Genomic DNA, 27920 nt, shown 5'->3' with positions numbered 1-27920 from the left:
TCTGTAGCTATAAGTGCAAGTGAAGGATTCATTGTCTGCAAATCCCACAAGCTTTACAGGGTTCTTTGTCTTATTAAAAGCAAACTCCTCTCTTTAGGCAGAAAAGGTTCATGAGCTGAATGAAGACATAGGAAAACTGCTGGCTAAAGCTGAGCAGCTGGGAGCTGAAGGAAATGTGGATGAATCCCAAAAGATCCTGATGGAAGTGGAGAAGGTCCGAGCAAAGAAGAAAGAAGCAGAGGTTTGCCAAGATCAACACTTACTATGTTCCCATGTTTTATGTAATGGTGAACTGAATTAGTAAACAGAGCACATAGCACCCAGCTGGGCAGCTTCCCCTCTCCATCTGCACAGTGAGTTAGCAAGTGATTGTTCTCAAAGAATGAAAGAAGATGAAATGTTCCCTGTAAGCTTTCATCCATCTAACAATGCCTGCTGCAGGGTTTCTTTCTTTGAAGCAGCTGGTGCTAGCCATGATCAGAGAGCAGATACTGGACTAGATGGACCATTAGTCTGATCCAGTCTGGCAGTTCTTGTGTTCTTATTAGCAGGTGCTTTTTTAGGTCTTTTTTTAAAGCAGGAGGTTGCATAGTAATAGTAATTTCTTGTACAGATTTTACTGGAGTGTTAGAAGTGGTCCAAATGTTGAGAATGAGATTCCTGTTTAAATTTAAAACACTCGCTTCAAGCTCTGTGAGGGTTGCATGTGTCCTGTGTGTGTGTTATGATGGTTTCCCCTGGTTTTGAGCCGTCTCTGCCTCTCCGCAGGAAGAATACCGCAATTCCATGCCCGCATCCAGTTTCCAGCAGCAGAAGCTGCGCGTCTGTGAGGTCTGCTCCGCGTACCTTGGTCTCCATGATAACGACCGGCGTCTCGCTGATCACTTTGGAGGCAAATTACACTTGGGCTTCATTCAGATCCGTGAAAAACTGGACCAGTTGAGGGTAATCAGTTATATTTTAAACAGCATCCCTCTACCTTGGCCAGCCATGGCCCGACAGCTCTCCTGTGAATACTTATTCATTTGATTTGTTTTGTAACCTGCTGTCTTTGGCTTGTATGGAAACTCTACACAGTCTTTGTTCTGAAACACTCTGAATTCAAGATAGATGAAACTCCAAGTGGAGGTTTGCCTAACCTCACTTCTGGTTCAGCCCTGTAATGTCTGCTTAACTGAAATTGTACCCATAGAGGAACAGGGCAAAGAATTACACTAGACTGGCTTCCTCCTTACATAAATTGGGTTCTTGGTATGTTCTGAATTGGAGTCCATAGGTCTGGGCCACAATTTGCAATGGGAAGTCTGTCATTAGTTTTAAAAATTATATGTATATTTTTTGGGTTTTAACATTTTATAAAGCACTCAGACCTACTGGTGAGATGCTGTAGCAATGCAAAGTGTGTTTATAGAGTGCTGACCGTGAAGGTCTCAGTGAAGCAGAAGCTGAAGTATTGATGATGGAATGATTTTCAAAACATGAGCCTGAAGTGAAGTTGGATGCACAGACAGTAGCTTGGCTCATGAATGGTAGAACTGATACTTAGTCAAGTCAGTCACTTCACAAACCTTACAAGTGAACTGGTGCTTTCTGCTTGCTCAGATCAGGGTTCTCCATTTTGTGCTGTGATTGTTGAGTATTTGTATTACAATGAGGCCTAGAGGCGCTAACCAAAATCAGGGTCTCCTTGTGCTAGGTGCTTTACATACACATGGTGAGAGACAGTCCCAGCCCTGAAGGGCCTACAGCCTAAACAGATAATGCTACAGCTAACAACCACAGGCACCCAGAGCTGTGTTCTTTGCACTGATATATGTTAGTGATACTTTCAATGGATGTAGGGAAAACACAGGACTTTGAATAGGGGTCTTGGCAGGCAAGTAAGCAGCTGCTTTTCAAGTGTTAAATAATCTGTAACAAAGTCTGTACCATCCATGTTCTGCTTCCCAGCCTTCTGCCTCATCTCATAAGCAGTTCTTTATAGCCTCACTATTTAAAAAGCATAAACAAGATAACATGGGTAATTATAGGCGTGTTAGTCTGATATTGATCCTGGGCAAGGTAATAGATACTGGACTTGATTAATAAAGAATTAGAGGAGGGTAATATAATTAATGCCAATCAGCATGGGTTTATGGAAATTAGATCCTGTCAGACTAATTTGATGTCTTTTTTTTTTTAATGAGATTACAGGTTTGCTTGATAAAGGTAATAGTGTTGATGTAATGTACTGGGACTTCTGTAAGTTATTTGACATGATGCTACACGCTTTTTGATTAAAAAAAAAACTCAAGTGATAAAAACTAACATGGCACACATCAAATTGATTAAAAGCTGGCTAGCTGATCGGTTTCAAAGTGAAATTGTAAATGAGGAATCTCATTGAATGGGTGTGTTTTGGGGATGTTCTATGGCCTGTGTTATGCAGGAGGTCAGACAAAATGATCACAATGGTTCTTTCTGGCCTTGGAATCTGAATCCCTTTCAAGCCAATAAAGAGACATGACGTGTTGGAAAAGGCAAATGTTGCACAAATCTATTGAATTACTGCATTTTGCCTCCAGCTGCAAGGTCTTCCTGCTGTCTTAGTTTGCTCTCTTGTTGTGTGTCTAACGCAGCATATGAATTCTTTCTCAACTTAGAAAATGGTGGCAGAAAAACAGGAGAAAAGAAACCAAGATCGTCTGAGGCGGAGAGAAGAGAGAGAAAGAGAGGAGAGAATGGGCAGACGGTGAGTGAAAGCAAGTGAGCCCCTCTACAGGGATGGGCTGTAAAAGCATGCAGCTCTCATATTTGTGGCTGTTACAATAGCCCTGAAAATGACAGACAAATCCTTTCCAAAATAATGCCGTCATTAAGGGCTAAGAGAGAGCTGCTGTGGCATAGGCAATGGTGGCTAACCATGACAAAGCAGGTAAGCCTTGTGTCAGGCTCATTCCTGGCACTGTGTTATTGTCCCTATGTAAGCTCCTAGGAGCGCACTTGATTAAGAAAAAAAAATCTTATTATAGTGCTTTTTTTATCTTTGGCTGCATTGCTGAAAGTTAGAGGCTCCTAGGAACTTTCAGGCATGTGCTGTCTTATCCCCTGCTTAAGAAGCCAACTCTGAACACATGGCTTCAGCTATGGCCCAGTCTCTATCCTTCCGAAATTACTAAGAAGATGCTGCTGGGTCTGCTCAAATAGCTTCTGCCGTGCACTAATTCCATGAACAGACTTCAGATTAGGACATTGTACTGAAACAGCACCAATCTGTGAGTGAAGATGTCGAGGCAGGGAACAGATGGCAGGCATCTTCACTAATTAAAAACATAAGAAAAGCCAATACTGGGTCAGACCAAAGGTCCATCTAGCCCAGTATCTTGTCTTCCGACAGTGGCCAATGCCAGGTGCCCCAGAACAGAACAGGTACTCTTCAAGTGATCCATCCCCTGTGACCCATTCCCAGCTTCTGGCAAACAGAGGCTAGGGACATCATCCCTGCCCATCCTTGCTAATAGCCATTGATGGACCTATCCTCCATGAATTTATCTATTTTTTTGAACAGTGTTATAGTCTTGGCCTTCACAACGTTTTCTGGCAAAGAGTTCCACAGGTTGACTGTGTGTTGTGTGAAGAAATACTTTCTTTTGCTTGTTTTAAACCTCCTGCCTATAAATTTAATTTGGTGACCCCTAGTTCTTGTGTTATGAGGAGTAAATAACACTTCCTCATTTGCTTTCTCCACACCAGTCATAATTTTATAGACCTCTATCATATACCCCCTTAGTCGTCTCTTTTCAAAGCTGAAAAGTCCCAGTCTTATTAATCTCTCCTCATATGGCAGCCGTTTCATACTCCTAATCATTCTTGTTGCCCTTTTCTGAACCTTTTCCAATTCCAGTATATCTTTTTTGAGATGGGGAGACCACATCTGCATGCAATATTCAAGATGTGAGTGTACCATGGATTTATATAGAAGCAATACGATATTTTCTCTTATTTATCCCTTTCTTCAGCAGCCTTTCATACCTTACCAGTGAGGTGCTTTTGACTTACATTTGGGACACAGCCAGGAGTGCCAGGAATCTTCCTGCTATGGTTCTGCTCATTCCTGTTTGAGAAATCCCAGGGGGTGTTTGCTCTTCTTGGTGGCTTTCAGCTGTGGGTGGTTCTTGTCGTCTCTTGTTCAGTGTGGATGTAAATACCCTAGGGAAGAGCTAGACAACGTAGGCTATTGTGTTTGTATGCTGGTGACCCAGAAAGAACTCTCTTCCTGCTTCCTCCAGTATGACTGACAGACGACGATATTGCATGGAAGCCAGCTGGCTTAAGCTCAGCCTGGACATGATGGTGCCTATTTGCAGGGAGCAGCCTCTGGGGGAACTGGCATATCTGAGTGCCCCATCAGTTGGCAGTGTCTCCCCATTCATTGTGAAAATGGTCCACAGTCTCAGGGCACTACTGCATACATCTCTGCAACGAGACCCCCAACATAGTGTCCAGAAAATCCTTTCGTTGCCTTTGGATGGCCAAAAACCTAGTTCTTCGCTCTCATAGAAGACCTAGCTTCAATCGTTCTGCTTTGGTGGCATCTAGGAAACGCTGTTTTAATGTGCTTTACCTTGGACTGATGAGAGCGCTGCCCAGCAGGCACCGATGTGGCTGGCGGATGAGGTCACTGTGCTGGCTGCCAGGAATGCACCCACAAAAATGCAAGTTGCTGGTTCCTAAAAATGAAGCCCTAAATGGCTTACGGTCCAGCTGCCTCCTGGTAGCCCCTCTCTCTGACCCACCTCAGGGCCATAGCATGCCTGGATGCTGTCGTGTGTCTATCTTAAGGAGAGGTTTTAGAGTAGCAGCCGTGTTAGTCTGTATCCGCAAAAAGAAAAGGAGTACTTGTGGCACCTTAGAGACTAACAAATTTATTTGAGCATAAACTATCGTGAGCTACAGCTCACTTCATCAGATGCATTTTCCACTGAATGCATCTGATGAAGTGAGCTGTAGCTCACGAAAGCTTATGCTCAAATAAATTGGTTAGTCTCTAAGGTGCCACAAGTCCTCCTTATCTTAAGGAGAGTCCTCTTTGTGGTAGCCTCTCAACTGTGGAGCTCACTTCTGCCAGAAACTCAACAAACCTGACCTGGCTGCCTTGAGAAAATGCTCAGAGTTTCTTTGGTCAGACTGTCCCACAATGCTGGCTCAGTTCCCCCAGAGGTTGCCTCCTCCCAGCTCCTCCTCACATCCTTCCAAAAGCCTGGTTCCTGAGGGTCAGGAGAGACGCCCGTTAATGGCTCCTTAAGTGTGGGATTCTTGGTGTGCCAGCTATTAGTGTTGGACCCCACACCAGAACCAGCTGAGCATGATGCTTCTGGATATACACAACACTATACATGCTAAGTGTTGGCCTGGAACCTCGCTTGGTACCTGCAGGCTCCCCATATGGCTTTGCCTGAGCAGATAACCACAGCCCTTCTTCAGCCTTTGACCCATACAGAGCGTACATACCCACCCCTCTGAAAGTTCAGGCCTCTTCCAGAGAGTCAGATAGTGGTCAGTGCTTTGGAAGGGAACATTATCTTTCTAAAGCTGTCAGATTCCATACCTGTTAGAGCGTGACATTTTTATTTAAAGATACAGTAGGGAACACCAAAAATGATCTTAAACATCGCCTGTCTATAAGAAGGCTCTACTGTTCTATTTGTCAAGTTGAGTTACATCACGGGAGTAAGACAATGTTGATTTAACTTCTTTCTCATGTATCAGCTGTACCTTAAGCCCAGCTTATCAGCACCACCTCAGCATGTTCTAAATCTGTCTAGCTCCAAGTTCAGTTCCAACCTTGTTACTGTTCTGTTAGCAGAATTCCCTTTTTATCTTCCAGTGCTATAATTGAATAATAATAATTCCTTGTGGCTAAGTCATGATACATACTGACTTAATTCAGTAAATGCACCCTCTCAGTAAAGTCCCTTCCTTAGTGTGGGGTTCTGTCCTCTTAGCCAGGTATTAAATGAACATTATTAAACAAGACTTCACCCTTCACTCAACACTTCTTTCATGTAATTTTCTGTTAATTGGATGTATGCAAAGTTAAGCTGCCAGAAGGGAGTTATTGCGAAATTAAAGGTTGAACATGCAACCTTAAGTCTGAGCTACTGTGCAACTCCTTATGATAGCTTTAAAATTCATGCTCCCAAGAAATCTCAGCTACATGTGTCTAAGGCAGTGGCTTTCAGTCTGCGGACCCCAGGTTCAAAACCACTGTTCTATAGTAATGACAATCTTTTGTGGACCCCTTAGACATAGTCTGCAGACCCTCAGGGGTCCACGGACCACTGGTCTAAGATGGAAGACAAATGATGAGATGTTAATACTGTACATAAGAGGGCAGCATGCATACTTAACACTATAGCGAATGGGGGTGTGTTGGTTTTGTATTGAATTGTTACATGGAGCACCCGAAACCAAGTTGGACTAATGCAGTTTTTTGGAGTTGAACAAGCCATTGATGTACATCTGATTTCCACTACGCTAGCGGTCCCAGTTGAGGGGCCAAGCTACTCAGTGTGTTGCAGTGTCCTTGAGAACAGCGATGTTATAGAATTGGGGATCTTATGAAAACCCGTATTGATGTCATGAATTTTCTTTATTCACTCTCTGAAATAAGCTTTGCTCTTCTTTCTAGGTCTGGCTCCAAAAATAGAGATCGCAGAAGGTGAGTATGTAAATCTTACGAAGTCGTCTTCAAATGCAGCATGTGCATGTGCTCGTTCCTGCCTAGTTTAATTGTGTTTGGTTCCTGGGTATAGTAATCAGAAGCCTGATAATACTTTCAACAGCTGCCATGATGCCCCAGACCCACCTGTTGCCCTCGTTGAATGAAAATGGGAACTGCCACAAGTGCACTTTCCAGACCCTACACTTCCCTAGTCTCTCAGAGTGATCTGTGGGGGCAGAGGAATGCAGTAACTTGAGAGAGAAGTGCCGACTACTCCAGACATCCAGGGAATAGGGCCCTGGGCACGTTAACTCCAGCATTTAAACAAGTGAATATGCTGGATGCCTTTTGGCAGTAGAATGTCCGTATCGTTTGTGTGCACAGAGCTTTGCCGTCCCTGAATGGAATGCACTTTGTAAGTACAACATTGGGATTCCGGCAACTGTAGATGGATGCCAGATGTCCCTGGCACATCCAGTACAATGGCATGCTGTGCCAGGGACAACTCTGTGATCATTTAACCTTTCTCCCCATTTCTTTAAAAATATATTGGTACCCTTTGCTGCTTGTTTTAGGACAGAGTGAAATGAGTTTACTTTTTAAAGTGCAGCATTTTCATAGGAAAGAGTTCATTTGCAGTCCTTCTAAAGATCTTGCATGGCACTTCCCATAGCCATTTATTCCTCAGCTTCTCTTCCTTTGATGTGTGGATCCCATTTCTGACTGCTGCACTGTAGCTGTGCGCTATATCAGCATGTGTTTGAATGGGTGTTGGGGTTGCCAGCTGGTTTCCTGTATGGATTTACCAGCTTTGGGTTCTTGTTGATTGCCCTCCATCGCAGGATGGTGTGTGCTCCCTGGGTTGGGCTGCCTTATACGTTAGGAAGGATGTATAGTGAAGCACAACTGAAGTTGGCTGCTGCTGTCTCTTTAGATGCACTATTACTTTGGAATGACCCTGTCTTGACTGTATTGGCAGGGAGGTGTCTCATGTGTACAGAATCTTGGGGTTTGAAACAGCTTGTGTTCTCTCAGATCACGATCTCGGGACAGGAGACGAAGGCGCTCACGATCCGCTTCCCGTGAGAAACGAAAGTCCCGCTCCAGGTCCCGAGAGCGAGACAGGCACAGACGCCATCGGAGCCGCTCACGCAGCCACAGCAGAGGTCACCGCCGTGGTTCCAGAGACAGGAGTTCAAAACACAAGTATGTACTCCCCTTCACACAGCACCACTATCAGGGAGGCCCTTCTGTGGAAGTCTTTGATGTTGTGAATGGCCTTTCCTTGCGGGGGAGCAGGGCTAACCTGAAAGTTAGGAACTAAAGCATGTAGGACAGTGGCTTTCAACATTTTTTCATTTGCGGACCCCTAAAAAATTTCAAATGGAGGTGCAGACTCCTTTGGAAAACTTAGACATAGTCTGCAGGCCCCCAGGTTGAAAACCACTGCTCTGTGAGAACTGTGATTAACCCCCAAGCCTGTGAAGTTCTTCCCCATGGTCATCTGCAGATGATGGTGCCAGGAAGCAAGTTGAGGCATGACTGGTTTAATAGAATCGCAGCTTAGAGATGTGTGTCTAAAGGAGAACCTTTGTTTTCCTTTTTAAATCACAATATGAGGGCCTGCTGCTAGGGAAACCTTTCCCTCACTCACGCCTCTATAGAAAAAGGCCAAAGAGCCTGCTGGGGCGAATCTGGAACTTCCCTCTTGGCAAAAGCAAAGTATAAGAGGGATGTTGGGCATCAGCATGCCATGGGCTGGCTACTGCTTGCACAGCTGCCTCCTGGTATGGGTCTATATCCTCTCAGCATTGAAGGGGGGTCTCAGACACATGTTCTTTTTTGGTGGGTTGTCATTGGGAAGGGGGTATATTGTTTGCTGGAGCCTGCACTACATCTTGATCGGTCTCTGGCATGTTCTGGCAGGAGGGATGGACGGTTCTCTGGGAATTCCCATGTTTTGGGAGGGCAAGGGTACTGCAGGAGTTATGGCATTTTCCCTTTACTCATCTCTTCCCTCACGGTCCCATATTACAGAAGAGCTTGATGTGTCTCTTCGGGAGCTGGACCCTAAAACAGTCCCTGGGTTAGTGGAAGGGTGGGAGCAGGCATCAAAGAGTAATATTAAATGCTCTGCACCTCAAGGGACGAGCATGCTCCCTTGCAGCACTTGTAAGTCCAAAAGCCAGGGATCTAAAAGCTGATTGTGTGTGTGCACGCATGTCGCCAAGCTCTTTGCTGAAGTCAGCCATAGCATGCTCTAACGGTACTCTGGACATCTTTGAGGAAGCCGTGTTTAGTACGGCATCCCCTTCTTGAACCCACCTGAGTAAAATGCAGATGATATACAACACATTATGCACACACTGTGCTTGTGCGACTGCTAGCCCAGGAGCTAAGGGGAATAAGAAGGGGTTTTACAGATATGTGAAGGGGGAGGGAAAGAAGCAACAGAGAGAAAGGAGGCCTGTTAATAAATAAGGGGGGTAAAAATAATGTTGACTCTCACAAATGGCTGAGATACTAAAGTCCTTTTTTAAATCTGTCTTGAACATGAAAAATAAAGAAAAGAAGTTTGGACAATTAGGAAGTGAGGAAGACCCTCTAATAACTATTGCTAAAGAGCAGGTAAGGGAATACTTCGGAAAACTTCACCATATACAAACTAGCCCCCTTGGATAACATGTGCCCCATAAGAATTGGCTAACAAACTTATTGTTCCAGTGACAGACATTTCTGAAAACTCATGAACTGGGGAGGTTCCAGAAGATTGGCGAAAAGCCGGTGGCAATCCCATTTTCTAAAAAGGAATTAGTGAGCCTGACAATTACTGTTCCATAGCAAAGCAGAGCTCTCCAAACATCTGGAAACTAATGGAATTATGGGCAAGAGACACCATTGAGGGGATGGGCTAAAGAATACACCTTCTCAAACAGGCTAGCTTGTTCTGGGGGCTGAATGACCGTCGTAGAGATGAAGACAAAATGGTGGCTGAGATATATCTGCGTGTTATGACAGCATTTGATATAGTGTCTCAACCTTACCTTCCAGAGTAATTGAAGCTTGCATGTAAATAAAACCCTATGCCAACCTTTTGTGGCTGCAAAGGAAATGTTTTTATACCATGGGAGCTCTAGAATAAAATGCTTCCCATGCCCTCTGAACCTGATGGTGTAAGGAACCTGATGGGAATAGCACCTCTTGAAGGGTGCTCGATGACTAGTTGACTCTTAGCTTAGGTCACTACTGGAAGATTGGGCCTAAAAAGCTAGTTTACTTAATTCTGCCTAGGCTGAAGAAGTGAAGCCTTGATTAAAGTCCTAGCTATCTTATGATAATTTGTGCTAGCAGAGTGGTCCCTGAGTCCAAAATTACAGCTGTGCTTTGAACAGAGGATGCTGGCAAAACTGACAGTTCTCAAGAGGCAAAGTACCAAAAGCCCAGGACTATACAAACATTTGAGCCCAAGGAGGAGAGTCAATTTAATGTAAAGGAGCACTCTAAGCAGGAAGCCACTGTCTCACAGTATCCCCAAAAGTGCTGTAAGAGAAACAGAAATAGAGCTGAAGTGAGAGGAACCATATACACTTCTACTGTTGTCCAGTAGGCAACACCCTAAAGAGTCTCTAGTGTCAAGCTATTTAAGGGGAGAGTGACAAAGCCTACATCTGAAGAAGTGGGGTTTTTACCCACAAAAGCTTATGCTCAAATAAATCTGTTCGTCTTTAAGGTGCCACCGGACTCCTTGTTGTTTTTGTGGATACAGACTAACACGGCTACCCCCTGATACTTAGAGCCTACATATTTCTCTTACCACTGAGAAATGTTCCTTGACTTCCACAAACCAGTCAGATGATGGTGACGCTGTTACACAAAGGTCACCGAGAGACTGTCTGGTCTTTCAGTTCACTGCTGGTGACTTGTAGTCCTGACATAGCATTATATATGCATGTGCCTCCTGGGACATACTTTATTTCCTGATAGGAACAGCTCTTTGCCATCAAGTACACATTCATGAATGCTTTTAGATGCAAAATTTTACAGTGGTTTGGTTTGTACTTCAGATCCTCTAGAGACCGATCTTCAAGAGAAAAGTCACGAGACAGAGAGAGGAAAGAGAAGAGCTCTTCTGAAAGACGGCATGAGAGCACAAATGGCAAATCTCGTTCCAAGAGATCGGAAGAGAGAGAAGCTGGCGAGATCTGAACTCAAATGATCTGTATTGCACTGTAAATAGTCTGATAAACATTCTACGAAAAGCCTAAATTTCCCATTTATATTTACTGAACACAACTCATCTTTTGTAGTTTTGAATTTTTATTATTTGGCAGATAGCTGTGAGTTTGTAGAGATACAGAGTTACTTACTGTTTACCAGGATTTTGTTTTAGTAGGAATAAATAAATCGATGAATTGACTTCAACGCAGGTCAGTGATTTACATATGTGTTGATTGGCATGACCCAAGGAATGCAGCAGTTAGAGCTAGTGCTGTGGTTGGAAACGTAACCTGCTGCATCATTTGTAACACTTATGCCCTTTTGGAATGTCCACTTGTCCCTTCACACAATTGGAGTTTGAGATCATCAGTAGCACTGGTGCTACCTCAGTTCACATTTTTCCTTTGGTTTGTGCACATTCAGAGGAATGTAAGGTTTTTCTCACTTTTTTTTTTAAGTGCTTAGCAACTCATTTTGTGTTCCAGTGTTTGAGAAACATCTTGGTATTCCAGCTAATTTAGGACAAACAAAACTAGCCCCTAATTTCCCTCTTAAACAACCCCATTTCATCTTCATGATGATGACCAAAGTACCTGGGGCACAGTACCGAGATATGCTTGGGCCTATCCCTAGTAGTAATTACACATACCTACTATAAAAATCCTGTGTTCAAGTGAAACACAATATCTGGATTGATCTCTGTAACCGAGTTCAGTCATGCTTAATGGAGGTAGCCTTCCAATCAGGGTGGAGCAGAATTGTACTTTGTACATGTGACGGTACCTTGAGGTGTGGCCTCTTAAGACAGGAGGTTGCCTAATAAGGGTGGGCCCTTGGTCTGGTTTCTGTGTATATAAATTTACATTGAACTGACTTATCTCATTGGTGCTTACAACTGAGGTGAAAGGAACCTGGACTATAACAGTGTGGGAAGAATGAAATATCTGTAACTAAATGTATTTTAAAATTAGGGAGGAAAAACTTCCTCTGAGTTCACTGTGCCAGGCACAATGGTGATCACAAGGATTGCGCTATTGTGAGACTTCCCACAGAATAGCTTAGCTGAAGTAGTTAGTATGTGCAGAATCATGAACTAAAGTAATATAACTCCAGCCACTGCTGTCCAGTTTTGACTTCTCAGCCTACTGATTAATTAGGTAAGGCAGGTATCTGAAATTAACACAGTTAAATCTTACCATTTTCCTGTAGTGGAAACTTAAGGTATTTGTAAATACTATTGCATTAGTGTGGCCAGCGTGTTCGGGTTTTCCAGCCATTTTTTCCTTGCTGAGCCTCTGATAATTCACTTAACTCTTCAATTTCCTTTAATTTGCGGGGGAGTGGGTTTTTTTGGTTTTTGTTTTTTTTTGTTTTTTTGCAGAGGTGCAGGAGTTGTCCTTGGTGTGTTAGTCTTCTAGATGCATGTTTAGGTATTGGGGGAATCTAGTTCCTTTTTGTTTTACAACTAATATTGCATTTTAATTATTGTTTTGTAATCTCTGTGTATTGCAATCGGTGAGCTCCTGCTTTTCAGGGCTCTTATTTACAAGGTCATCATTAGAATAAATTTAACCTGTGATGAGCGAACATCACACAGGTTGGCAGTTGATTGATATGCTGGGCTCAACTCTTGTCTTCAGTTACACCTGCAGCTCCTGTTGAAGCCAATGGCAGGGGTGTACATGTTGCTCAGAGCAGGGCCTGGCCCAGTGTATTTCCTTTCTAGGAACACAAAGGATCTAATAACAAATAAAACTCTAAAGCTGATCACACAAGTGTAATGGAGTGTTAGAAAGGAACCCACCATGCATTGATTTGTTGTATGTTGCGGTTTATCATGTTGGAGCGTTTTGTTTTTTATAGCACCTTTGCTTATGAGGAGTTTTGGTCTAAGTATAAAAATGTAAGTAAAATATGCTGTTCTCTTGCCAGTCTTACTCACATTAAAGATTTATGTTTGTGGCTTGGAGTGGTACTCTGGCTTTTGTATACTAGTCTAGTATCTGCACCCTGCTGATGTTGCACTGACATGGTCCCTTTTAATGGATCCCAAAGCCATTGACCTGACCAGTAAATTCTGCAAATTACTTGGTCACTGTAAATTTTGGAAAAATCGTTTCATAATCACTCTAGAGACCAGCACTGGCAGCAGTCCTGCTCTACGTCATGGGGAATGCAATGCCTCTTGTGTATGCAAACCATTGCTACTTTTATATTTAAATGTTTGGAAAATTGTAAGATTGAAAACAAGCTGTTGCATAGGAATGGGTGCAGCTTTCTTTATGGTGCATTTCCAAATGCTGAGCTACTCTGCCACCTGCTGGAGTGAGTGCTCAATGCGTAGAGTCTCTGTGAATTGCAATTCAGGGCAATTCTTTATTGCATTGGCCAGAGCTGGTTCCTGTCTCTGTACCTACCTGTTGCGGTCACCCCATCCAAAAGGGCTGTTACAGTGCCTTTCTGCAGCACATGCTGGTCAGTATTATGTTGAAGTTTCAGTGCCAGTGTATTCACCATACTTTACCTATAAATAAAAGGAGGGAACTGTTGGCACTTCAAATGTTTTACTAAGCAAATGAAGTAATGCTGATACTTTCCCTTACTAACTAGCTTGGCATGTGTATATGGTGTGACACTGTGGTTGAAACTAGCAAATCCGTGCAATACTGCAGCTTTCAAATACACTGAGCAAGGATTCTGCTAGAAACGCTGAGGTGAGTGTCAATGCTATGACTTGCATACTGTTCTCCTGGCCAGTGTGATTAGCTGCACTTCCACTTTCCTTCTCTTATCCTCTCAGCTCCGCGCATGTGATGACTACTGCTGAGGGGGTTAATACATAAGATACCAACCTAAATATCCAGGTCACCACCTATCATGGGGGGGAGCTGGTAGTTGAGGAATTGATCTTCAGCTGTGACTGATCTGGCCTGCCTTTAAGCTTTCAGGTACTATCTAGCCTGGGACTAGAACTTAGAGACTTATTTCATCTTGTGCATGCCACTGCCCCTTTCTCAGATAGGGCATTTTAACTTAGCTCTGTCTATGCACTTAGATATGCACGCCAGCTTGCTGCAAACTAACTTGCACTAGCCAGCTGAACATTAACTGTCCCTGTGGACCTGGCAGCTGTGCACTCAGAGTTCCCTAGTGTGCTCTTATTTACTCCCATTCAAAGCAGTATATATTATAGTGACAACAGGACTTCTAGATAGGAGTTGCAGAGTCTGTGCAGATAGTGCAGAGCAGGCTAGATTTACAACCCAGCTTGCCGAAAACTAAGTGTTCGGCTACACAAGCCCCTGGTGAACTGTGTCCAGTTGTGATGCCCACAATTCAAGAAGGATGTTGATAGAATGACGCTCGAAAGCTTGTCTCTTTAACAGAAGTTGGTCCAATAAATGATATTATGTGTGTCTCTTGTATCCCAACACCAACATGACTCCACCAATACTGCAAATGTTTGCTCTCTTATATTGGATCTCTGCAGTGAAAGGATACATTGAAGCTTAAAAGTCTTTCAGCACTCACTCCTGTTGCTGGAACTGCCAGTACAATTTGTGCCAATTGATACAGCTTGGACATGCCATTTTTATGATGTCCCCAGTAGTTTAATATGTTTGTTTTTCTTATTGAGAAATAGCTTAGCTGTAAATGAACCAAGAACTGTCCCAATCCTTTTTTGCACTTTCCTTCGTCCAGATAGCTCTTCCTTTTTGGAGATTTTCATGAGCTTTAAGAAGTTTTTCAAATCATCATTTGATATTTCAATTTCAAATGTGTCCGACATTGATTCAATGACATCATTATTGCAATGTTGGCAAGAGACCAGGCTGTCTGGAAAAGGTGATGTGAAGAGGGCACTCTGTGCTCCATGAGCAAGAGAAATGAACAAATGAAACATTTCCATTTTTGTCCGCCTTTTGGTAAATTAAATGTTGCCTTGGTTTTGTCCTCCTCTGACAGTAGGAGTTGATATCAAGGTACATACATGAGAGAAGATACAATTTTCAAAACAGGTTTGTTCTTGTTTTTTCACTGAAGACAGTAAAAAGAGAAGAGACTTGATGTTTCCAGTTTGCATTTTAACTCCGTATCATAAAAATCAACCATGTTCAATTCATATTGGATTGTGGGTCAGACCAAAGGTCCATCTACCTCAGTATCCTGTCTTCCAATAGTGGCCAATGCTAGGTGCCCCAGAAGGAATGAACAGAGCAGATAATCATTAAGTGATCCATCCCCTGTCACCCGTTCCCAACTTCTGGCAAACAGAGGCTAGGGACACCATTCCTGCCCATCCTTGCTAATAGCCATTGATAGGTCTATCCTCTATGAATTTATCTTGTTCTTTTTTGAACCCTGTTTATCTTGGCCTTCACAACATCCTCTGGCAAAGAGTTCCACAGGTTGACTCTGCGTTGTGTGAAGAAATACTTTCTTTTGCTTGTTTTAAACCTGCTGCCTATTAATTTCATTTGGTGACTCCTAGTTCTTGTGTTATGAGAAGGAATAAATGCTTCCTTATTTACTTTCTCTACACCAGTCATGATTTTATAGACCTCTATCATATCCCCCTTTAGTCTCTTTTCCAAGCTGAAAAGTCCCAGTCTTTTAAATCTCTCCTCATAGGGAAGCTGTTCCATACCCTGAATCATTTTTGTTCAGAAAAGGGCAACCTTTTCCAATTCCAGTATGTTTTTTTTTGAGATGGGGCGACCACATCTGCATGCAGTATTCAAGATGTGAGTGAACCATGGATTTATATAGAGGCAATATGTTTTCTGTCTTATCTATCCCTATCTAATGATTACCAATATTATTTTATTTTTTAGATCTCAAGCTTTACAAGTTATGGCAGAGATTGCACATTTCTTCAACGGCAAGTTGCAAGTGTGTGGGCAGAATAGTGTACTCCTTGCAGTGTTACATCTATTTCCTCCTAAGTCTAGCTTCTTCAGCCACATGAATCAAATCAATTCAGTCTTGGTCTGTATCTTTTTGAGCAGCTTCCCTGAAGAGTAAATTCTGTCGTTCCTCCCCCGCCCCCCTTTGAGTTTGTTGTGCTTATTCTTCAATTTCCTGGTCCTCATTAACTTCACTGTTTTCACCATGTTTGCTCCATTACTGTAATACTACATGTGTGCCTTGGAGTGATTCTATATATAGCAACAACTTTGAATATGTAAAATCAGGTCTCAGAGTAACAGCCCTGTTAGTCTGTATTCGCAAAAGGAAAAGGAGTACTTGTGGCACCTTAGAGACTAACCAATTTATTTGAGCATAAACTTTCATGAGCTACAGCTCACCTCATCGGCTGCATCTGATGAAGTGAGCTGTAGCTCACGAAAGCTTATGCTCAAATAAATTGGTTAGTCTCTAAGGTGCCATAAGTACTCCTTTTCTTTATGTAAAATTAGTTATTCTTAGAGGTGTTACTCCTCGATCTCTTTCTTGTTTTATAATGCAAATAAGAGCAGTCGTTTTTTTAAACTAGTGAGCTTAAAAAAATATTTTAACCATAAGCTTTAGTTCTGCTTTAAGTAAAAATATTGGGTTTAAGGGGTTCTGGTTTGACTTGCTGCCCTTAAAATAATCACAACCCAGTAGCAGGAAGAGGGTGGTGTGCGGTCAGTGCTGCACTCCTGGCCAGTTCTCTCGCAGCACCATGCTGCATGTTCTCTGCCCTGCGGAGACACTCACAAAATTATTCCTGCTTCCTAAACTCCTAGTAATCTGGGGCCAAGAGTTCTGCAGCCCCGGGCAGAGGTTTCTTAGACCAAGTGGCCGATGGTTACAGATGGGAAAAACACAGTTCGACTTCCACTGCAGCTGGGGCTGACCCCCGTTGCTGCTGCTTTGTGGTGCCTGCCCCAGCTGTTCCCCTCTGGCCCCGGCGCCGGAGGTGCCGACGCTAATCAGGCTCCTATTCAGGCACCACCAGGGCCCAAGGAGCTTGCAGATGAGCGTTGCCAGTTTTGGCTGGAGGTACTCCTGGAGATTTCATCACATGACATCATTTTAATTCCTGGAGACTCCAGGCCAATCCTGGAGGCTTGGCAACCCTACTGCAGCTGATGAAATTCGGGCTATGTTTAACCAGAGTGCGCTTAGCCTGCGGAACTCCCGGGCACCAGCTGCCCCAGGCCCCAGGGCTGGAAGAGCGGCCGCTTCCTGCGGACCTCGGGGTGCTGCCCTGGTCCGAGCCCGCCCCTAGACGGCCCTACGCTCGCACGCGGGGCTCCAGCTGGCTGCCGAGCACCTGGGCACTCCGGTCTCGCGCAGGCGCACATCTCACACGCCCAACTCCGGGGACAGAGAACCTGAGAGGACCAGGATCGGAAATGGCGTCATGCCCATAGCGGGGCGGTGTTAGATGTGATGCTTGCGGAGCCCCACCCCTTCCGGCGGAGACACGCCCCGGGGCGGAGCCAAGAGGGGAGCCTGAGTTGATGGGAGGCCGGCTGGCAAGCAGCGAAGGGTGAGTGTGTGCGCGCGCGTGCGCGGGGGGGATACGGGACCCCCACCCTGCGGCAGGGCCCTGCCTGCGTGAGGGGGTCAGAGCTAGCCCCGCCCCCACAGGCTGTACTGGGGAATCCCTGTGTGCGAGGTTGCAGGGCTAGCGCTAGCCCCACAGCCTGTACTGGGAGGTGTAGGACTAGCCCCACCCCCATAGGCTGTATTGGAGGGGATCCCTGTGCACGGGGGGAGTGGTGTTGCAGGGCTAGTCCCACCCCCACAGCCTCTACTGGGGAGTCCGGGGGGGGGGGTTTGCAGGATTAGCCACACCCCCATATAGTCTTTACTGGGGCCGTCCCTGTGTACAGGGGGGTGGTTGTAGGGCTAGCGCTAGCCCTCCCCCCCCAGGCTGTACTGGGGGGTCCCTGTGTGTGTGGTGGGGTGCTGGACTTCCCCTACCCCCTCACGGGCTGTACTGAGGGGGGTCCCTGTATTTGGTGGGGTACAGGACTAGTGCCACCCCTGCACAGGCTGTACTGGGGGATCCCTGTGTGGGGGAGTGTGTGTGTTTGTGCAGGACTAGCCCCACAGCCTGTACTGCGGGGTCCCTGTGCTGGGGGGTGCAGGGCTAGTTTGTACTTGGGGGGGGGGGGATCCCTGTGTGTGGGGATAGTTTAGGGCTAGCCGCACCCCTTACAGCCTGTACTGGAGAGTTCCTGTATGTATGGGGAGCAGTGCCGCACCCCTTACAGCTTGTACCTGTAATGACTGGTAATTATGACTCTGTGTGTGTAGGGGAGTGGACAGTGCTATTCCACCATTCTCTACAACTTTTTTGGGGGGCGGTCCCATGCCTCCCCTGTATGGGGCTTGGCCCCTTTTGGTGACCCTCCCGTGCAGGGTCCTTCCCAGCCACCAGGGCCCCTGAGGGCATGAAATTTACCAGTATGGGGCTTGGTGGGGAGGGGCAGCACCCACAGTGCCCCATATGCTGGGGAGTGGCGGGACTGCAGTGGATAGCTGGTTCTTTGGGGCCCTCTGGAAAGTGGCCACAGACACCCATCACCAGGCTTCAGCAGTTTGTAGTGCACCCTGTAATGCTCGGGTTGTCTATATGCCTCTCATGCCTGAACATGTGATTGCTTGCCTGGCTAAAATACATGAATCGTCTTTAATTGCTCCTATCTGTCTCCCTGCAGCTCTGGGCACTGATGCTCAGATTAAGAATGGTTTATTTTAGTTCAGTTTAAATTGTCTGAACTAAATTGAAATAAACCTGTTTAATTTGCAATAAGAGTGTCTGGTTACAGACTTTCCATAAATAACAAAAGAGTCTAATTAAAAACACTCTAGCTAATTTCATTGCCAGTTTGTGTGTAGACAAGCCCTCTTCCCATCCTCCCAGCCATATTGCTCATCTGGCTACAAATTGCAGATCATGGCCAGGAACAGATTATTCATAACTTGAGTTAAGGAGACAAAACAAAAACAAACAAAAGGAAGTATTTCTTCACACAATGCAGTCAGCCTCTGGAACTCTTTCTTCCAGAAGATGTTGTGAAGGCCAAGTCTATAACAAGGTTAAAAAAAAAAAACTAAATAAGTTCATGGAAGATAGGTCCATCAACAGCTATTAGCCAAGTTGGCAGGGATGGTGGCCCTAGTTTCTGTTTGACAAGGAATGGGCAATGGATCATTTGATGATTACCTGTTCTGTTCATTCCTTCTGAAGCACCTGTCACTGGAAGACAGGATACTGGACTAGATGGGCCTTTGGTCTGACTCAGTATGGCCATTCTTATGTTCTCTGTGACCTTACAGCTTGCATACTGAAGCCCATATTTACATCTCAGTCACGCTGGGTATGCCTACACGGCAGACAGAAATCCACAAAGCACTGAGCCTCAGGGGCTGGGCGTACAGACTAGCTGTATAGATGTATGCGCTCAGGTTGGAGCTTAGGCTCTGAAGCCTGCCCCCCTCCCTAGACTTCAGAGTCTAAGCTGTAGCCCAAGCTGGAATGTTTACACAGCTATTTTTAACGCTGTAGCGTGAGCCCTAGTCTGTAGATCTGGGCTCTGAGACCTGCTGCTATAGGTTTCTGCTTGTTGTGTAGATGTACCCATTGACATAAATTAAGGTCCCAGGGCTTAGGGCACTAACCTGGGACTTGGCAGATCCCAATTCAATACCTTACTCGGTCAGTGACCTTAGGTGACCTTAGGTGAGTCACTGAGCCTCTCTGTGCCTCAGGTCCATGCTTATGCCCCTGTAAACATCCACAAAGCTCCCACAGTATCCACCTCAAATCCCTCCTCGACACTCTTCTTTGCCATGATATCTACAATAAACTTGATAACGGTTAGGTTGCTGATATGCTGAGATCACTGTCTATCATTCTGAATGGTATTGTCTCATTGTTTTCTTGTGGTCCCCCATCTGTCTATAGCTGTTGTCTCTTGTCTTACAATTTAAGTATAAACCCCTTGGGAGCAGGAAAGGTCTTTTTATTCTGTTTATACAGCACCTAGCACAGTGGGGTCCTGATTCATGACTGGGACTCCTAGTTACTATCGTAATAGAAATAAATGGTAAGTATTTCCCAACATCACAGATGTGTTCTGAGGATAAACACACTAAAATATTGTGATACACACTATGATAATGGGGGCCACATAAGTACTAAGATCAAGAGATAAATAGAATGGAGTTACTCTGGATTTATATTGCTGTACCTGTAAAAGGATTCACCCAGAATAATAGAGAGCTTATCATGACCCCTACCCTCAGTTATTGAACACCATCCAACATGTACACAGAAAGATGCAGTGATCTGGCGGGAAAAAGTATCGCTGTGCCATTATGAACTACACAATGTATAGGCAAGGGACAGAGGTTATAGTTGTGTGTGTAAAGTTAAAGTATATGTAACCTTAACTTTGGCATTTTCTGACTTTTGAGCACTTACTAGAAAAATGTGAAAGCTGCAAAGTTTCATTAGAAGTAACTATACACCCCAGGTTCTTCTATTCTTCCCCTGTTGTTCAGAAATCAACTGTTGACCCTTTATCTCAGACTGAACTGGCATGGAACCTACAAGACTGCTGCTAACATTTTCTGTAAACTTAATGCTCCCATGAAAACACACTCCCTAAAGCAAAGCGTTATAAAATCTTAAGATAACACTCTGTGGGGTGACCCAATGAATTTGGATATGCACTTACGGATGCCTTTTTGATCTCTAACGTTTACGGTCAACTTATAATAAACCAGAAGTGAATAAACCTGGGTTCAGTGTTTGTACATCACAAGCACACTCTGCCTCCACCCAGATGTCAGGTGAACGTTCCGTGGAATCAGGCCCCAAGACATTACTGTTTTCATTTCAGGAATTTCTAACAGTTGGCATTGCTCACTTATTTTTAATATAGTTCAACTCACAAGAATTACTTTCAAAGATATCCTCTAACCATACAAAACTAACTGAGTTTTTTTTTTTTTTGGCTTGATATATGGAACGCGGTACTCTATACAGCCAACAGAACTTCAAGCTGCACTTAGTCATTCTTTTTATCTCCAGGTACTCTACCAGTTCCTCTGCAGGGGCTGACAGAGTGCGCTACCACTGGAGGTATCTTTCTGTATGACATCCAAAACTGAGGTCTAAAACTTTTCACATGAGTGAAGGTGTTAGCCCAAAGCTCCTTGCCAAATTTCAACTTGATTAATGTAATTCAGTCTCCTCAACATTGCCCAGGTAGTTTCAAATGTATGCAATACTCCTCTCACATTAAACTGTTGTGTGATGTACAAGTTCAACACTTGAGTTCCCTGCCAAAAGTAACTCCAGTTCAGTGACAGGCAATGAAATTCTTACATTAGTTTGCTATGTGCTCTGAGGCACATACTGAAGTAACCAAACCTGCTACATTTCACTGTTGAAAAACATGATTTCAGACAAACATTTTAGACTTAGTTTTTCCATTTATGGGAATGCAAGGAAAGAAGAGCCACCCTACCTCATAAGAACGGCCATACTGGATCAGACCAAAGGTACATCTAGCCCAGTATCCTGTCTTCTGATAGTGGGCAATGCCAGGTGCCCCAGAGGGAATGAACAGAACAGGTAATCATCAAATGATCCATCCCTTGTTGCCCATTCCCAACAAGGTGGAGTGCCCTTGTTAAATAGTGAGGATAAGAATAACACTTTTATGTTTTTTTGAATTGATTTTTAAAACATTACAAATATTTAATTTCCACAGAGGAAAGTTGCTTTAATTTTGGTAAATAGAGATTGTGGTGTGTAAGCGCCTTCTTCACCTCTGCATTACTGTCTGTGCACTGTTTGATGCAGGGGTTCTATGGAAAAGTAGTACATGTTGATGTAACTAGTGTAGATTGACATGCATACACATGGAGATAGAATAAAGGTGGCACAGGCAACCTCCACATTGTCATTTGTTGGCTTTTGAGTGCATCGCTTGCAACCGTAACACTGAGTGTAGTTTTTTTAGGGCACTGTAGAAATTCAGGACCTGTTTATACTATAGCTTTGCTTTTGTACTGCAGTGCTGACCTGCAGTGTTCCCTGCTGTTCCAGATCTCTTGAGTATTGTGTTGAATTTTGTAATTTTATATATTTTTTTGTATTTACTCAAATGTGCATTATTGGCTAGAGAGAGCTTACTAGCGGAATCCTAACATTGGCAAAAGGCTCTGGCAGTAATCCACAGGGCCAATGAGTCCCCTTTTGTCCGTTGGTTTAAAGGACTGCATAATGACAGCCAGGCCTGGGCTTTTCAGTGCTTGTGGAAAGGTGCCATTAGTGCAGTGATGTGTGTTAGCAGCTTGTTTTTCCCCTCATATGAAGCAATGATTTACATAAATTGTTCTTAGCTGCACGCTCTGGAAGCTCTGTTTTATTGACTTTGGAGCCAAGAATAGTTAATTTAATTCCATCAAGCCAGTGCAGCTAATGTTTAATACAAATTGTGGCAGCTTGTTTTTTAACCTTGTGCACTTAAGATCTTCGGCACAGAAGGCCAAAACGATGACTTTTGTTCCTACATTTTAAAAAATGGCTTGAATAATGAGATTGGAAGGATTTGTCGGCATACAAGGAAACACACCTTGTAACAATGTTACTTGTGTAATGTGCCCACTGCACACCTGGAGAAGGGAGTAGATTTGATTCTAGGGCAGAGGTTCTCAAACTGTGGTCCGCAAGCTTCATTCAGGTGGTCTGCGGATAGTTCCCTCTAAGGTGCGAACGTGGGCGGCCGCACACGAGAGTGAAGGGCCACCCACCTAATTAGTGGAGTCGCACAGGCATGGCTCCTCTAATTAGGTGCCTGAACCCTGGAGATGATGCACATCTAAGGTGAGGTGGGGGAATAGGCAGTAGGTGGAAGAGGGGGTGGGAGGAATTTTGGACGTGCAGGGTTGCGGTGACGAGAGAGAGAGGCAACTTTCCCCAGTTCCAGGACTGCGGCTGCTGGGGAGAGATGGCCCTCCTTCCCAGCCTCAGCTCTGTGGCTGCTGTGGCAGGGGAGAGACCCCCACTGCTTCCCAGCCCCAGGTCGGGGGCTGCCGTGGTGCGGGAGAGGGGGAGAGACACCCTCCCTTCCCAGCCCCAGCTTGGGGGCTGCTGTGGCGGCGAGAGAGGGCACATCCATCACATTAGAAAGGTAAGACTACTGATATTAAAATATGAGTTGTGTGCTTTATTTGTAGAATAAAAAAAGTTAATTATTAAGGTTTTTTATATAGCGCTTTTATCCAAAGTGCTTTACAATAGTTAGCTAACGGTGCAAACAACATTTGGAAAGATCATTAAGTGGTCCGCCAAGACCATCAGCAATTTTCAAGTGGTCAGCAAAAAAAAAAGTTTGAGAACCACTGTTCTAGGGAAAGGATGCGATGGTACATTGGCGATGTTGTGCCTGGCTGATGGCCACACTAGACAACTGACCAGGGAACTGAGGGCTGTGTTTAGCTGGTATGAATCAGATTGGGATGCAGCTACCTTTGTTTTTAATTAAAGTCCGTCTTGACAAGGCTGTTCAGAGCAAGGTGGAACGTTGCAGTGCCGGGAACTTTCATCTCCATGGGCTGAACTTCCATACATTAAAGATGAAGATTTTCTCCTTTTCCCAAATTGTCACTACTCCTCTGTGAGAGAGGTTCTATAATATTCAAGTCAAAGTTGTAGAAACTGTCAGAAGCCTACATCCCAAGAAAGGGGAAAAAATTCATAGGCAGGAGTTGTAGACCAAGCTGGATGAGCAAGCATCTCAGAGAGGTGATTAAGAAAAAGCAGAAAGCCTACAAGGAGTGGAAGATGGGAGGGATTAGCAAGGAAAACTACCTTACTGAGGTCAGAACATTTAGAGATAAAGTGAGAGAGGCCAAAAGCCATGTAGAGTTGAACCTTGCAAAGGGAATTAAAAGCAATAGTAAAAGGTTCTATAGCCATATAAATAAGAAGAAAACAAAGAAAGAAGAAGTGAGACCGCTAAACACTGAGGATTGAGTGGAGCTTAAGAATAATCTAGGCATGGCCCAATAACTAAACAAATACTTTGCCTCGGTCTTTAACGAGGAGCTTAGGGATAATGGTAGGACGACAAATGGGAATGAGGATATGGAGATAGATATTACCACATCCGAGCTAGAAGCTGAACTCAAACAGTTTAATAGGACTAAATCGGAGGTCCCGGATAGTCTTCATCCAAGAATATTAAAGGAACTGGCAAGCCCATTAGCAAGAATTTTTAATCAATCTGTAAACTCAGGGGTTGTACCATATGACTGGAGAATTGCTAACATAGTTCCTATTTTTAAGAAAGGTAAAAAAAGCGATCCGGGTAACAACAGCCCGTTAGTTTGACATCTGTAGTATGCAAGGTCTTGGAAAAAATTTTGAAGGAGAAAGTAGTTAAGGACATTGAGCTCAATGGTAATTGGGACAAAATACAACATGGCTTTACAAAAGGTAGATTGTGTCAAACCAACCTGATCTCCTTCTTTCAGAAGGTAACAGATTTTTTAGACAAAGGGAAAACAGTGGATCTAATTTATCTCGATTTCAGTAAGGCAATTGATACAGTTCCACATGGAGAATTATTAGCTAAATTGGAAAAGATGGGGATCAATATGAAAACTGAAAGGTGGATAAGGAACTGGTTAAAGAGGAGACTACAGCGGGTCACACTGAGTGGTGAACTGTCAGGCTGGAAGGAAGTTACTAGTGGAGTTCCTCAAGGATTGGTTTTGGGACCCATCTTATTTAATCTTTTTATTACTGACCTTGGCACAAAAAGTGGGAGTGTGCTAATAAAGTCTGTGGATGACACAAAGCTGGGAGGTATTGCCAATACAGAGAAGGACCGGGATATCATACAGGAAGATCTGGATGACCTCGTAAACTGGAGTAATAGGATGAAATTTAATAGTGAAAAGTGCAAGGTCGTGCATTTAGGGATTAATAACAAGAATTTCTGTTATAAACTGGGAACGCATCACTTGGAAGTAACAGAGGAGAAGAAGGACCTCAGAGTATTGGTTGATCACAGGATGACTATGAGCCGCCAATGTGATATGGCCGTGAAAAAAGCTAATGCGGTCTTGGGATGCATCAGGTGAGGTATTTCCAGTAGAGATAAGGAGGTGTTAGTACTGTTATACAAAGCACTGGTGAGACCTCATCTGGAATATTTTGTGCAGTTCTGGTCTCCCATGTTTAAGAAAGATGAGTTCAAACTGGAACAGGTACAGAGAAGGGCTACTAGGATGATCCGAGGAATTGAAAACCTGTCTTATGAAAGGAGACTCAAAGAGTTTGGCTTGTTTAGCCTAACTAAAAGAAGGCTGAGAGGAGATATGATTGCTATCTATAAATATATCAGAGGGATAAATACCACAGAGGGAGAAGAATTATTTAAGCTCAGTACCAATGTGGACACAAGAACAAATGGATATAAATTGGCCATCAGGAAGTTTAGACTTGAAATTAGATGAAGGTTTCTAACCATCAGAAGAGTGAAGTTCTGGAACAGCCTTCCAAGGGAAGCAGTGTGGGCAGAAGACATATCTAGCTTCAAGACTAAGCTTGATGAGTTTTTGGAGAAGATGGTATGATGGGATAGCTTAATTTTGGCAATTAATTGATCTTCGACTATTAGCGGTAGATATGCCCAATGGCCAGTGATGGGATGTTAGATGGGGTGGGATCTGAGTTACTACAGAGAATTCTTTCCTGGGTGTCTGGCTGGTGAGTCTTGCCCACATGCTCAGGGTTTAGCTGATAGCCATATTTGGGGTCGGGAAGGAATTTTCCTCCAGGGCAGATTGGCAGAGGCCTTCGGGGTTTTACGCCTTCCTCTGCAGCGGGGGACACGGGTCACTTGCTGGAAGATTCTCTGCATGTTGAAGTCTTTAAACCACGATTTGAGGACTTCGATAGCTGAGACATAAGTTAGGGGTTTGTTACAGGACAAGTTGATGGGTGAGATTCTGTGGTCTGCGTTGTGCAGGAGGTCAGACTAGACGATCATAATGGGCCCTTCTGACCTTAAAATCTATGATTCTATATCTCTTGTGATTCTGATTTCTAATCAGAACAGTTCCTGTAGTCCCCTGCTTTCTGCTGCCTCATGGCCTCAGCCATTCGGTATTGGCCAAGGGAGTTTGGAGTGGGTGATGGGGAGGGTTCAGTAAAAAATTGCATTGTTCATACAACCAGCTCACAGTGTTAGAATTCAAGATGTTAAACACCTGCCCAGCTTGTCAGCATTAATTAGTCAATTTATCGCATTTTCTTTAAAAATTGTGACTCTACAGTAAGAAGTAAGTGTTCTAACCCTTTTTCTTTCTTTGGATTGAATTAATTCTTTTTAGACGACCGTGTAAAATATTAATGCTGAAGAGGCACTTTCCTTGTAAGCCACTGCCTTCAAATGCTTTCTGTCTTGCTGGGAAAAAAACCCCAGTTGTTTAGCACTCAAAACTTGTTTTTCTGGCTGGTTTGTTACATTCTATTCAGGGTGCATTGATTTAAATCACCAAGTGGAAAGCCTCAATTTAAATAATTGATCGTAATCACCATTTCCATTTATAGTTTAGTGATTGCCTAGAGAAAGGTGCATTCTCATTGGTTAATATAATCATTAAAACGTTGATTTACAGCTAAATAGAGCCTTTACGCTACATTTGATAATCTTTTTGCTACTTAGGAGGTATGCTGTTTACTTTGATTTAAGCAATTATAGCTTAATATTTTCAGATTCTTATTAATTGCACATTTTTAGTATGTTAGAAAATAGTGAATGATATATTGCTTATTTACAGTTTCAGAGTAGCAGCCGTGTTAGTCTGTATTCGCAAAAAGAAAAGGAGGACTTGTGGCACCTTAGAGACTAACCAATTTATTTGAGCATAAGCTTTCGTGAGCTGTCAAGAGCTTATGCTCAAATAAATTGGTTAGTCTCTAAGGTGCCACTAGTTCTCCTTTTCAGATTGCTTATTTACTAGCTAATTAACTTTTTGCTTGTAAATTTTGTCCAGCTGCATTAGGGATGGTAAATGGAATTTAATGAAACACAGCAACATATACAATTTATTTTTATTAAACAAAATCATCTTAAATGTTTTGCGTACACAAACTTCTTTTATCAAAATGTGTTTAACATTTACAACTAAATGAGTTATTAAAGGAACAGCGGGATTAATTGTAATCAGTGAATTAAATGGATTATTTCAAGTCAGCCTGGGAAAAATTTTAAATATGCCCATGTGAAAGTGACTGGGGCCAGGGGGCATGGCCCCATCACTTTTTAGTAGCTGTAAGGGTAAGCAGGAGGTTCTAGGGGAAGGGGTGGTGCAGGGGGAGGGGCTCAAGGGGAAGAGGTGGCCCAGGGGCCCCCCACTTTTAGGGAGCTTCCGTCGCTTCTTATTGGAGCTTAAATTCTTTCTTGCCTAAATCTCTTGAAAATGAGTTACTTAGGGCATGGCTACACTGGCCCTTAAGCTGACCTATTGTGCCTTATTTATAAAGTTTGACCTCAAAAGTTGGACGTTTTTCCCCCGATTCTTTCTTTATATAGACAAGCAGCCTATAACTCTTAGAGTTCATGGTAGATGCTCATGGATTCAGAATATTTATTTTTTATTTAAATGTTTTAAGAGAGAGTAAGTTTAGTCCTTAACATATTTTGTATTAAACTCGGATTTCATTTTAAGCAGGTTTATTTTTAAAAAGAGAAACTTATTATAATTTAAATAAAATACAAAATATCAGTTTAAAATAAATTATTTTTCATTTAAAATCATTTTCATTAAGCCACTCTGTTTCTTATTGGCTATTTTATTGGGGGGGTAGGGGCTTTGAGCTCCCCTTCCCTAAAATGGATAACCAAACTCAATTTAATTTTTACAACTTCACACTTGCAGACTTGGTCCTAACAGGGAGAAAAATCTTTAACATGTTAAGAAATGACCAGTGTTGGGGGGAGGCGAAATCACAACTTCTTACTAATTC

General features: G+C 43.5%; 2 protein-coding genes across 5 annotated transcripts in view; both read left to right on the top strand.

Moving 5' to 3' along the window:
• Positions 1-12885, top strand: part of LUC7L (LUC7 like) — a 36577-nt gene extending 23692 nt beyond the window's left edge. For 3 of the 4 annotated variants that reach the window (XM_077827504.1, XM_077827505.1, XM_077827506.1), the window contains 6 exons: positions 98-241; positions 769-945; positions 2643-2731; positions 6671-6700; positions 7739-7909; positions 10768-12885. In XM_077827504.1, the coding sequence (XP_077683630.1) occupies positions 98-241; positions 769-945; positions 2643-2731; positions 6671-6700; positions 7739-7909; positions 10768-10909 (753 nt within the window). In that variant the 3' untranslated portion in view covers positions 10910-12885. Of the gene's footprint in view, positions 1-97; positions 242-768; positions 946-2642; positions 2732-6670; positions 6701-7738; positions 7910-9269; positions 9332-10767 lie in introns of all 4 variants that reach the window. The other variant, XM_077827507.1, reaches the window with a different exon arrangement.
• Positions 12886-17292: 4407 nt separating this feature from the next.
• The window catches only part of FAM234A (family with sequence similarity 234 member A), a 54161-nt gene continuing 43533 nt past the window's right edge, over positions 17293-27920 (top strand). The window contains exon 1 of the mRNA XM_077827937.1: positions 17293-17402. The gene's annotated coding sequence lies outside the window, so the exon portion shown is untranslated. The remainder of the gene's footprint in view (positions 17403-27920) is intronic.

This window comes from Eretmochelys imbricata, chromosome 10 (assembly GCF_965152235.1).
Source record: "Eretmochelys imbricata isolate rEreImb1 chromosome 10, rEreImb1.hap1, whole genome shotgun sequence".
Classification (NCBI taxonomy): Eukaryota; Metazoa; Chordata; order Testudines; family Cheloniidae; genus Eretmochelys; species Eretmochelys imbricata.
Note: the sequence above shows the minus strand (reverse complement) of the source record. Positions and strands in the feature narration are given on the sequence as shown.